Source organism: Ceratotherium simum, chromosome 33 (genome assembly GCF_057802395.1).
Source record: "Ceratotherium simum simum isolate JZ-2026a chromosome 33, ASM5780239v1, whole genome shotgun sequence".
Lineage (NCBI taxonomy): Eukaryota > Metazoa > Chordata > Mammalia > Perissodactyla > Rhinocerotidae > Ceratotherium > Ceratotherium simum.
Window position 1 is genome coordinate 22,087,482 of NC_141932.1, and position 12,993 is coordinate 22,100,474.

Below are 12,993 nucleotides of genomic sequence, written 5' to 3' on the forward strand. Positions count from 1 at the left end.
AGGGTAAAATGTGAGTTCTCAGCCCATTTCCGAGTCAAGATTGGCAAATGCCCCAAGGGAGAAAGTCACTGTGGATCCTCAGTGGCAATTTACTACACCCTAGGGAACTTTCACATGTCACCTGTTGTGCTCAAGGCCCTTCTCCCTACTGGGACTTTCTCTCTTAAGCACCTGGATACCATGGGAAGTTCAACTCTGGTTTTCTGAGGTTTTGGGTTAGTTATTTAGCTTCTGGCTCTGCCAAGTTTCACAATTCAGCAACTGTTTTAAGTCGGAAACTAATTTCTTGAAGCCCCTCAAGTCTCCACGTGATCTCTCCACTCTTATACGACTTCCAAAAGTTCTGCTGATTTCTCTGCGTCTCAGCAGCGCCCTGTGCCTGGAACAAGCCCAGATTCACAGTCTTTGGACCATACCCAGAGTTTGCCAGTGACCCCAGAGAGACCCGAGGATCCTCAGCATTTGTCTGAAAGATTCTTTTCTCTTTGGAATTTTATTTATTTAATCCTGTTGCTCTCTAATACCTTTATAATTTTATTTATTTATTTATTTATTTATTTATTTATTTATTTATTTATTTATTTATTTATTTATTTATTCCCCCAAAGCCCCAGTAGATAGTTGTATGTCATAGCTGGACATCCTTCTAGTTGCTGTATGTGGGACGCGGCCTCAGCATGGCTGGAGAAGCGGTGCGTCGGTGCGCACCCGGGATCCGAACCCCGGCAGCCAGCAGCTGAGCGCGTGCCCTTAACCGCTAAGCCATGGGGCTGGCCCTCTAATACCTTTAAAATATGATTGTAGTAATTGATTTGGCTTTTCTAGTTGTTCTGAGCAGAAGCATTGGTTTGCTTCAAACTACTCCATCCTACTGAGACATGAAAGTCTATTTTTCTGTTTAAATTAACTTTATTGAGGTTTCATTTGCTTGACATAAAATGCACCACTATAAGTGTACAGGTCAGTGAGTTTTGACAAATGTATAAGCCCATGGAACCACTACCACAATCAAGACATAAAACATTTCCACCACCCAAAATGCTCTGTCATGTTTCTTCTTAGTCAATTTCACCTCCCTCCCCAGCTATAGGCAACTAGACAACCACTGATCTGCTTTCTGTCACTATTGATTAGTTTTGATTTTTTTAGAATTTCATGTAAACGGAATCATACAGTGTGTACTCTCTTGTGCCTGGCTTATTTGTTCAGCAGAAAGTTTTTGAGATTTATCCATGTTATTGTATCAGTTGTCCATTCTTGAGCAGAATTCCATTCAATTATATCATTGTTCACTGTTGAACAGTGTTCCATTCTATGAATATACCCTAATTTGCTTATCTATTCACTGGATTTTCCAACTTTTGGCTATGATGAATAAAGCTGCTATGAACATCATGTATAAGTCTTTGTGTGGACATCCATTTTCATTTCTTTTGGATAAATACTTAGAGGTGAAATTGTTGTGTTGTATGGTAAGTATATGTTTAATGTTATAAGAAATTGCCAAACTGTCCTCCAAAGTGGTTGAACATTTTACATTCCTGCCAGCAATATATGAGGGGTCCAGCTGCTCCTCATGGCCTGTCTTTTTAATTTTAACAATTTGAGTGGTTGTGTAGTGGTATCTCACAGTGGTTGTAATTTGCATTCCCTCATGACTAATGATCTAGCATTTTGTCAAGTGCTTGTTGACAATTTATATATCTTCTTTGGAAAATGACTGATATTTTGCTCATTTTTAAAATTGAGTTGTTTGTATTCTTCTTATAGATTTGTAAGAGTTCTTTATATATTCTTGGTATGAATTAGATAGAGTATTGTGAATATTTCCTTTCAGCCTGTGATTTGCCTTTTTATTTTTTTAACTGTGAATTTTGAAGAGCAGAAGCTTTTAGTATTTATGAAGTCCAAATTTTTCTTTTATGGTTTGCACTCTTTCTGTTCTGTTTAAGAACTCTACACCTACCTCAGGGAAGCGAATATTTTCTCCTGGTGCATTTATAGTTTTAACTTTTATATTTAGTCCTATAGTCAAATTTGAGTTAATATTTGTGTAAGGTGTGAGGCATGAGTCCAGGTTCTTCTTTTTTTTTTTTTTTTTTTTGCATATGAGTGTTGAATTATTCTCTATGTCTTCATATTAATTTTTAAAATGAATTTCTTATGTATAGCTAATGGTTGGATCTTGCTTTTTTATCTAGCCTAGCAATCTCTGCCTTTTAATTGGAGTGTTTGGACCATTTATAATGTGTTTATTGATATCATTGTGTTTAAATCTACCTTTTTTGATATTTTCTCTCTATGATCCCCCTCTGTTGTATATTTTTCCTCCTTTTGCCTTTTGGATTAATGGAGTATATTTTAGGGATTCTTGTTATCTCCACTGTTGGCTTATTAGCCTTATATCTTATTTTTATTGTTGTTATTGTTGTTGCTCTAGGGTTTACAATAGACAGCTTATCACAGTTTACCACCAAATAATGTTGGACCACTTCACATGTACTATAATAACCTTACAACAACATATTTCCATTCCCCCACTCATTCTTTATACAATTGTCATATATTTTACTTGTACCTATGTTATAAACCTGACAACATATTGTTATAACTTTTATTTTAAAAATAATATTTTAAAGAAATTTAAAAACCCTTTTATATTTTTCTACATATTTCCCATTTTCACTGCTCATTATTTATTTGTGTATATCTAGGTTTCCATTTGGTATCATTTTTCTTCCATTTGAAGAACTTCCTTTAACTTTTCTAATAGTAAATGTATGTTGGTGATAAATTCTCTGTTTTTGTTCATCAGAGAGAGTCTGTATTTTAAATTCATTTGAGAAAGATATTTTATTTGGGTATAAAGTTCTAGGTTGACAGTTTTTCCCTTTCAGCTCTGTCAAGATGCAATTCCATTGTCTTATGGTCTGAATAATTTCTGATAAGAAGTCATAAGTATTTCTTATTTTGTTCCTTTTTTTTCTAACGTGTATTTTTCTTTGCCTGCTTTTAAGATTTTTCATTTAATTCTAGGTTTCAGGAATTTAATTTTTATGAGCTTCAGTGTGTGGTTCTTGGATCTGTGAGTTTATTGTTTTCATCAAACTTAGAAAATTATCAGCCATTATTCCTTCCAAAAATATATATTTTCTCCCCTTTCCTTCTGGGATTTTAATTATGTGCATATTAGCCAGCTTAATATTATCTCACAGGTAAATGAAACTCTGTTACCTTTTAAAAATTCAATCTTTTATTTCTCTCTTTTGCTTAGTTTTGGATAGTTTCTGTTGATATTCTTCTAGTTCACTGATCTTCTCTTCTCCCATGTGTCATCTATTGTTAATCCCCTCTAGTGATTAAAAAAAACAAAAAAGATACACGGGTCTGTTTTATTCACTATTTTTCCTCCTATTTGTGGGCCATATCTTTCTAGTTTCTTGGCATATCTCATAATTTTTAATTGGATGATGGTGTGGAAATTAATAAGAGAAACCTTAACTAAGTTGGAGTCAGGAAGGCCCATAGGGAGAGCTCTCATGCTCTATCACACATCCTCAGTTACACCAAACAGGAAGAGACAGATGCTTGCCTCTTGGATGGGAAGTGAAACTACTTTGCTGCTGAAGGAAGATTTCTCTCCCCACCCAGCAACAGTCCAGCCAATGAGAAATGCTGCAGCTCAGCCAATGAGAAGCTGATGCTGCCTTGAACTGTTACTTTCCTCCAAAGGACTTCCCTTTAGAACAGCCCCTCCCTACTCCCTCTTTATATCTATAAAAGCAGCTCCCTGCCTTTCTTTTCTGGATTTGCTTATGATTTGCCAAAACATGCACATCCGAATTGCAATTCTTTTGGCTGTTCCCAAATATACTCATTTTGATGGTAAAGTAACAGGTAAATTTGCCTTTTAAGTTGACAGTGGACATTGTCAATTTGACTTTGCTGAGTGCCTGGATTTTATTTTCTTTTTTAAAAAAAGTATTAGGCTTTGTTCTGATATGCAGTTAATTTACTTGTGGTTCAGTTTGATTCTTTCAAAGCCTAGATTTAAGCTTTGTTAAGTGGGTTTAGAATAACTCTCTTTGTAGAGATATTTAGTCCAATTACTAAGGCATAGCCCCCCTGGTGCCTCTACTGAATGCCCTAAGTGATCAGTGAGGACTCTTCTTTCTGGCTGGTCATATCTTGAACACTTTCCAGCTTTGAATGAGCTCTGGGAACTCTTTAGTTCACAGTTATCTGATTTTTATTTGTGCAGCCTTATGGGGTTTCACCCTATGCATGCAAAACTTAGTGTTCAGCAAAGACTCAAGGGGGCTCCATGCAGATTTCTGGAGCTCTTTTTCTGTATAGTGCCCTATTCTCTCTCATTGCCTTTTGAGCCCATTATATATATTCTTAGTTTCCTGTCATGTCAATTCATTCCAATATTTCTTTGTTGCTCTCTTTAGTGTAATTTTCTGGTCAACCCTTTCAGTATCTTTAGTTCCTTTCTTATTTCGTTCCCTCACCATGACCTGGAAAAACCTCAGCATTAATTGAATCTAGTGTCAATTTTTTCCCTATTGCTACACTATGGCAGTTTTGTGCAGCCAAATACACAACTAGGAAGATTGGCATCAGCATAAATGTTTCATTGGCAATAACCTGAACTCCTCCTATGATTCTGCCCAACAGATCTCTTCTGTTTCATCTTTCAACTCTTTCTGCCATTATCTACTGCTGTGCTTTCAAATATTCTCAACTATCCTCAAATCTCTCTTTTCTTTTAATCTCTTTTCAGATATGCTTGTCTCCTGCATCATAGAGAATTTGAAGCCATCTTTTGAGAAATCCCTCTATTTCCTTCCACAATTCAGAATAATTCTCACTTTACACCCATTCTTTTTTCCTAAATTTATGTTAAATGGGTGGTATATCCCTTTTTAAAACTGAAATTAATGTCTTTACTTATGCATGGATCCCACTTTTTTTTTCTAATAGTGGACTTTGATCTAATGCATATTAAATATATATTTACTGTAATTCAACAAATCTTGATCTACCAGCTCTTACCCATCAGTATTTAAACTCTTCCCTTCACCCCATGAAGTTCTAGTTACTCTTTTACAATTAGATTTATTGAGAGAGCGATCTGTACACCTCTCCATTTCCTCACTCCCATGTGCTCTGAGTCCATAGTAAGTTGACCTTCCATCACAACTGCATCTAATTTATTTTACCTTTTATGATGGGTTCTCTGTCAATACCTGCTACCTTATTTAGATGTCCCCCACACTCTGCCTTAGAAGGCCTCTTTTTTTTCCTACCAAATCTGTAATAGGTGGAATTTATCAAGGTCTTTAGGAATCTAAGAATTCTCTTCTAGGAAATATGCCCCCAGAGATTTTCAGAATATAAGCTGAGTCCTGTGTTTATTCTCTAAGCTCTCACTTTTTAAATCTCACAATTATTTGGCCTCATCCCTGTAGGGAGTGCAGAAAAATATTTTCTTCCAGTTACCTCTGACAGCATCCTGGGATATTCTCTTTAAACATAGATAATTAATTTGGATAATTGGTGTGTTGAGAAAAAAATGTTTAGGGACTTTTCTAGGAGGCACTGTCATTGATGCTAGAAATAACACAATAATCACAGCTCTAGAGAGATGAGGTCGGGAAAACCAAACCTATAACCGAGGGTTCACCTTTTCCCTCTCACGACAAATCTGGTAAACATTGGGTCAGAAATCCTGGAACAAACGTTACTCAGGTGAGTGGAGTTTGATTTCAGACTTAGAAACTGTCTGGGAAAGAAAAGGGGTGAATATTCAGAGATGGGAATCTACACCACGTCAGGACAATCATGCCTTTTCATGAGAACGGACACGAGTCCCTGATAAAGCCCACCTTTACTGTGAAGGGGTGTTCTCTGATCATTGCAGATTCTCTTCCTCTCACCCACTTTCCTACAGTGTCTCCTTGACTCTTTCCTTGTATTAGTTCGGTCTGAATTGTCACCTCTGCTCTTTGATTAAACCATCTTAGTCTGAGATTCCCCTAGTGTGGGATCAAGATGAGTTAAATGTACAATAGAGAAAAATAGAGACCTGGTGCATGGAATATCTTAAATAAATGTTAATGTCTTTTGTTTCCACTGGACCTTGTCTGGGTGAGGCTGAATTTGGGAAATTCATTTATACTGAATAGTTTTATGTGTGCACTGCGTGAAAATGTTAAGATATTGTCTAAATCTTCCTTAGAATTGGTACACGAGGAAATTACATGTTATTGTAGATTCTGATCTTCAAATCATAATAATACACCTTGGAATAAATGTCGGGCCCAATTATAGAAGAAGGCATGCTTAACAGTAAATATCCTCCCAGGTGGGTCCTCATTCCCAATAGCACGCTTGGGTCCAAGTCTTGGATTCTGAGATGTGATATTGGTCCAACAGTCAGACATCTGATGTGAACCCTGCCTTCTGCCCTGTGTTCCAGGGGAATATAAAAATTCTGAAAACAAATATGACAGGGCAATGGCTAGCACAGTGTCACTGGTCACAGGGAGTAATGATTTAACGAAATCTCACTGAACCTCGGGGTACATGGACTTTAAGGAGGCATCTTCACACTTTTTGCTCAAGCGCAGATCCCATATAGAATTCATCATCAGCCACCATAGTCTCTTGGTCACCTGCTCCTCTGCTGCTATTTCTGTCTGCATGTGTGTCTGGTTCCTGCTCTGTCTGGTGCCTTTTTTTTTGCCTTAAAATTTATTTGTCCGTAAGATATGATTTGATTTCAACTTTATACTTTCTCAATCATTCACCAGTTTTTCTAGTCCCTCATACCGAACAGTTATTTACTCATTTGTTGAATTTCCTATTTATAATTTTTCTGGACACTTCATTCTGAACCATTGACATGTTTGACTATTCTTCATTTGTATCACACACTTTTAATTGCTGTATTAAGTTTTAGGGAATCAGGTAGGTCAATCCACTTCATCTTTGTTATTTTAAAAAAATGACTTGGTTTCTGTATGTTTGAAAATTTTGATAATAAAATGTTGGGGGAAAAGGTTTGAATTTTCTTATGCAGCTATGGTTAAATTTTGAGGCAAATTGCCTAGTTCCTAAAAAATTCTCTTGCTATTTTGATTGATATTAAATTGAATCTACACATTTGAGGAAGTTTCAAATCTTGACAACATGTTGTATCTTCCCATCCAAGTACATGGAATTTAGTTCCACTCATTCAAGGTTTCTTTTATGCTATTTAATTTTTTTACTTTTATATTTCCAGCACATTACTGATCTAGTTTACTCCTAAGATTTTTAAAGTGTTTATGCACAGTACATTTTTACGTTTTGTACATTTGTATAATAGTTGGGCAAGTTACTGTCTTATTACTTCTAAAATATTTCAATTCTTTGAATGTAACACATAAAAACTAATTTTCGAAGAGGAATAACTTTTTCCTGCCACTTTATTGACCAAGTCAGAAAATACTGAATAATTGTGTGCCTGTGGTCATGTTAGTCTTTTGTCCTGGTGAAACAAGATTGCTTCTAATGTCACTGTCATGTTAATCATGTGTATTCTCGGACTATATCTTTGTTGTGCTGTATTATTATTAAGACATACTGCTCAATTCAGTTTAGGTCCTTGATTCAGTAGTTGTATTCGAAAATTGTATTGGCTTATAGAAAGATAATGTTGGACAAACAAAGAGTATTTGGTAGGATCCAGTGCAACATAAGACACTTGAACACCTATTTCTCAGAAAGGCCAAGCTTTCACGTAAACAAAAACAAACAAAACCCCCAAATTGAGCAAGGATATACAGTTTTAAATAACACAATTAGTGAGATTAATGCACTAAATATTTTTAACTATTAGGTAGAAATAGCTAATATTTCTGCATTCCATGTTAAGAAATCTATTAATGTAAAGGACATATAGAAATAACTTTTGACATGAAAATAACGACTCCGTTTATTTATTCATGTAATAGATATTTATTGACTGCCTACTAGTAACAGATTGTTCTAGACCCTAGATATGGACTGGAAACAAGGTAGACATTCTTATTTTCATGCCTCTCATATTTCTATTGGAGGAATTTGTCTTTCTTCAGTAGAAATAAGTACCATGTTTTAAGTACCATGAGAGATATATTAAGTGATGATGAGAAGCAAACTTTAGGGATGGATTTTTATGCATGACCATAGAATAGGGTTCCCAGAAGGGAGATTGTAAAGAAAGTACGGTGAGAACCGTATTTCACTTGACTTGAAGAAATTCATGTGTTCCTTCTGTTTCTCCCCAGGTTCTGTGGATCTGAGCAAAATCATCATACCTCAGCCACTGAGGAAATGATTTCTGTTGTCTTGGCAATAGATATGGTCCTCCTTGCTCAGACTGCAATAGGGATTCTCGGGAATGCTTCACTCCTTTGCCAGTATAGCTGCTCTCTTTTTAGGAGACAGAGATTGAGACCTTTAGAGCAAATAATTAACCATCTTGCTTTGGCCAATGCTTTGACCCTTCTTTGTGGGGGAATCTCTCGGACGATGGCACCCTATGGGTTGAAATATTTCCTAGATGATGTTGGATGTAAACTTGTCTTTTATTTTCACAGAGTGGCCTGGGGAAATTCCCTCAGCACCACCTGTCTTTTGGGTGGCTTCCAAGCCTTAAGTATTAAACCCACAAACTCTAGATGGGCAGAGCTCAAATTCAAATCCCCAGAGCATATTAATTCTCCATGCATCCTGAGCTGGGTGTTTCATTTGCTGGTAAATATCATTGTTCCTATGAGAGTGACTGAACAAAAGAATAGCAGAAATATCAGTGTGAAATCAGATCTTGGATATTGCTCTCGTCTGTTTATTAACACAATTACAGAATCAATATGTTCAGTTATTTTCTCCTCTGTTGATGTTATTTGTTTGGGACTCATGATGTGGGCCAGTGGATCCATGATATTTTTCCTTCAGAGGCACAAACAGCAGGTCCGATACATTCACAGCACTAGGCGATCCCCCCAAATATCCCCAGAGACCAAAGCCACAAAATCTATCCTGATGCTTGTGAGCACTTTTGTCATATTTTATTCTCTCTCTTCTGCTTTTGAAATGTATGCCTATCTTTTTGACAACCCACAGTTGTGGCTTGTGAACAGCGGTGTGCTTCTATCCTGTTGTTTTCCAACCCTCAGTCCCTTTTTGCTCTTAAAAAGTGACGCCCATGTCTCCAGCCTCTGCTTTTCCTGCTGAGGAAGTTGTAGAACTCACCCAATTCCTGAGAGCGTTGCACAACATTCATTCACCCGTTCATCTCATACTGTGAAGCACCTTCTCTGTACCACTCATGTTGTAGACACAGTGGTAAACAGCAAGGGCATCTGCTCCAGTGAAATCTGTGGGGAATCCAGACATCAAACAAGCAATTACACAAATAGTTATATAATTGCAGTTGCGCAGATTGCTGCAATGAAGAGCTCGGGATAGTATGTTTCAGGATTATAGAAAGCTTCCCTTTATATCTGCGGTTTAGGCTACTCCCTGAATATTTTGGACGAGTCCACCGGCTACAGTGAGTGTTTTAGGCAAATGGAAAAGCACATTTGAACACCATTTGCAGGAAGAAACATAAAACATACAAAGAACCGAAAGAAATCCCATGTGCCTCGTGAGCCAAGAACAAGAGAATTCGGCATGAGCTGAGGTTATTGAGTTAGGGTGGGGTTACAATGTGCCAGGTTTTACAGATTAAGTTAAGAATTTGTATGACAAGTCCCAGCAGTAATATCAGGCAATTTAAGAATTTTTTTTTTATCAAGGAGAAGGGGGGCATTTAAAAAATTATCCAATTTGCCTAACAACTGTGAGAATGGTTTATTGAATTGATCAAGAGTGAACTTGGGAAAAAGAATTAGGAGGCTTGAAGTAAACCAGGTGAGAGAGGATGATGATTCTGTTACAGATGATGGAAATTAACATGAAGAGGAGCATATGGACTTGAAAAATACTTCCTTAGACAGAAGTATGCACTGAAGTTAGTGATTGTTTCATAAAGGGTTGTTTAAAACTGGTGTGGACAATGACTCTCAATTCTCTTAAGACTTGGTTGTGGTGGTGTTTCTTGATATTGAAAACCCGAGGAAGCTGTAGTTTGGGTGTAAAAGATACTGCACATTCTTTTTAGCACATGGAGTGTGTTACCTCTCTAAGACATCAGCGTCATGCACGTGTCTGGTCATACATCACACACACGTATATATGAGTGGAGCACAGATGGAGGGTTTGCTTCGGAAATAGACATTTGGTTGTCAACAACATATATTGGCAATAGGCGCTTAGGTTGGGTTGAAATAAGAGAAAGGGAAATTTGAGAGTGAGGAGAATAGGCGTGAGACCTAGTAACAAGTTAGCTTCATTTAAAGAGCAGATAGAGGAGGTGGATCTACACTTTCTGTTCATTCATTCGTTGAGTCATTCATTTTATGAAGACTATTTAATGATCCCCACTCTATGCCAGTCACTGTTATGGGTGACATTGGATATTAATAAATAAGATAGGAAAAAATAATGGTCCTTATGGAGTTTACATTCTACTGAGGGTGGCAGAAAATGTTCAACAGATAACATTGTAGTATTTCAGCTGCTGGTAAGTGCTCTGTTGAAAAGTAATGAATCGGAGCGGGGGAAGGAATGCCCTGGGCGATACAGTTTTAAATAATCTGGTCAGGAGATCCCTTTCTGAGACGTGATGTTTGATCAGAGTCCTGAATGACTTGAGAGAGGGAGTGATGCATAGGCCCTTGGCAAGAATGGAGAGGGTGGAGGGAATAGGCAGAGGAGAGATTGAGCAAGGACCATTACTGGTGTGCTGTCGGAATAGCAGTGTGGCTGCAGGGGACGTGAGAATGGGCAAGGAATAGGAGTGAAAAGTGCCAGCTTATATGAGGTGTTGTAGGTAGTGTAACGATTTTCACATTTACCCTACGAGAGAGGGAGCCATCAGAGGCTTTTATCTTTTTGAAAGAATGATGGGTGTGGTTTTATACTGTGTCAATTTAGCTTGGCTGGACTGATGTTTCCAAGAACTCCTTTCTTGAATGGTTTCAGATTAGGGTTAGCCGAGGCGACATTTGTGCCGTATATAGAAGTCAGAAGAGAAGCAGTAGCCATGTGTTCTGCAGGGCAGTGTGGGCCCCAGGTGCTGCAGCTCGTGTGCTGGCGTGATGCCCCAGCTGGACCTGCGGCTGCCCCGGCTCCTGCCAGGCATCCTCCTTCAGCTTCTGCCAGTGCTGGGCCAGGTGTGTGTGCAGTCCATGGCAGGGTACCAACTTCTGCAGGTCACCCATGTTGTAGAAGTTGGAGGTCGTGAGACACCGACACAGGTCCCAGTTTGTCTTCACTCTCTCCTCTTTCACGTCTAGCTTTTATATCCTGACTACCTGGCCTGCCAAACTACATTGACGTCAGGCCCACCACCAAACACAGAGGCAACAGCATCCCATGGACTTCTTCACCAGCTCACACAATTGTGAAAGGTCTAATCCTTATAAAAAATTCCGTATTCCATATCCCTCCCAGTGGTTCCTTTTCTGATTGAATCCTAACTGATAACAGTGATGTTTCTCCTGGGTTCTTGCTGGGGAGATCAAAGCAGGAGACTAGGGACCATTTAGAAGGCAAACTGCAATAATCCAGGTGATGTATGATGGAATAGTGTCCTACCAGTGGAAGTGGTGAGCATTGTTCAAATTCACGTATATTTTTATGCATTTGCCTTCTTTCCTTTCTGAGGTAATTACAATCCCCAGGCAAACACAAGTCTTTATTGTCTTGTTATTTCTGTGCCAGCTTCCAGCACAGATGAGATTTATAAAAGTTCCAGGCTCTTGTTTATTTGACCTGATGCCTTTTTTCCCCATAAATTTTCTGGCATTCATAAGGAAAAGGGTCCAAATCATAAGTCTATAGACCATTACATTTTCACAATTTGAAAACTCTTATGAAACCAAAACCCAGATTAAGAAACAGAATAATACCAACATCCCAGGATCTACTTTTATGCTGTAATCAAGTCGCTACTCCCAAAGGTAACTACTATCCAGATTTTTAACACCATAGATTGGTATGACTGTATTTGAGCTTTGTATAAATGGAATCAGACAGTAGGTATACTCCATTGCACCTGACTTCTATGTCAGGCTCAACATGATTCTGAAATCCCCACATGTTGTTGCATGTAGTTAAAGTTCTTTTATTCTCTTACTTGCATATTATTCCATAGTATAAAAACAAGACAATTTAATCCTTCTAATGTACATGCTCATTTGGCTTTTTTTCTGTTTGGCGAGTAGAGTAGTGCTGTCATGAATATGTTTACACATGCCTTTTGAGACATTTATATATGAGTTTCCTCTGAGAATATAGCTAGAGAAAAATCCTGGATCATTTGGTAGGCATATCTTAGCTTTTGTAGACAATGCCAAACAGTTTTCCAAAGTGGTTGTACCAATGAATTGATATTTCCACCAGCGGTGTATGAGAATTCTGTTACTCCAAATATGCCCCCCAAATTTGGTATTGTCTATTTTTTTTCATTTTCACCACACTGATGGGTATGTAGTGATATCACACTATGATTTTAATTTTCATTTCCTTATGACTACTGACATTAAAAATCTGTACATATATTTATTGGCCATTTGGCTGTCTTGTTTTGTGAAGTTCTTTTTAAAAAATGTTGCCATTTTGTTCTATTGATTATTTCCCTTTTAAAAAATTTATGGTTAAGAGGTCTTTATGTATTCTAGTATGGGTCCATTGTAGGATATATTCAGTGTAAGTATCTTCTCCCAGTTTTTGCCTTTTCTCTTTCTTATTCATGTATGTTATGAATAGAAATTCTTAATTTTAAAGTAGTCCATTGTATTATTTTTTCCTCTTAAATTGGAGCTTTTGCTTTCCTGTTAAGGAAATCTTTGC

The 12,993-nt window shown here is 37.5% G+C and overlaps 1 protein-coding gene across 1 annotated transcript; it reads left to right on the forward strand.

Annotated features, from left to right (window-relative positions):
- The first annotated feature begins 8,364 nt into the window (after nt 1-8,364).
- Nucleotides 8,365-9,267, forward strand: LOC101392487 (vomeronasal type-1 receptor 1-like). The gene has a single exon (XM_004441535.1). It carries the CDS (start codon nt 8,365-8,367, stop codon nt 9,265-9,267), a length of 903 nt encoding a protein of 300 aa, XP_004441592.1.
- Nucleotides 9,268-12,993: the final 3,726 nt, after the last annotated feature.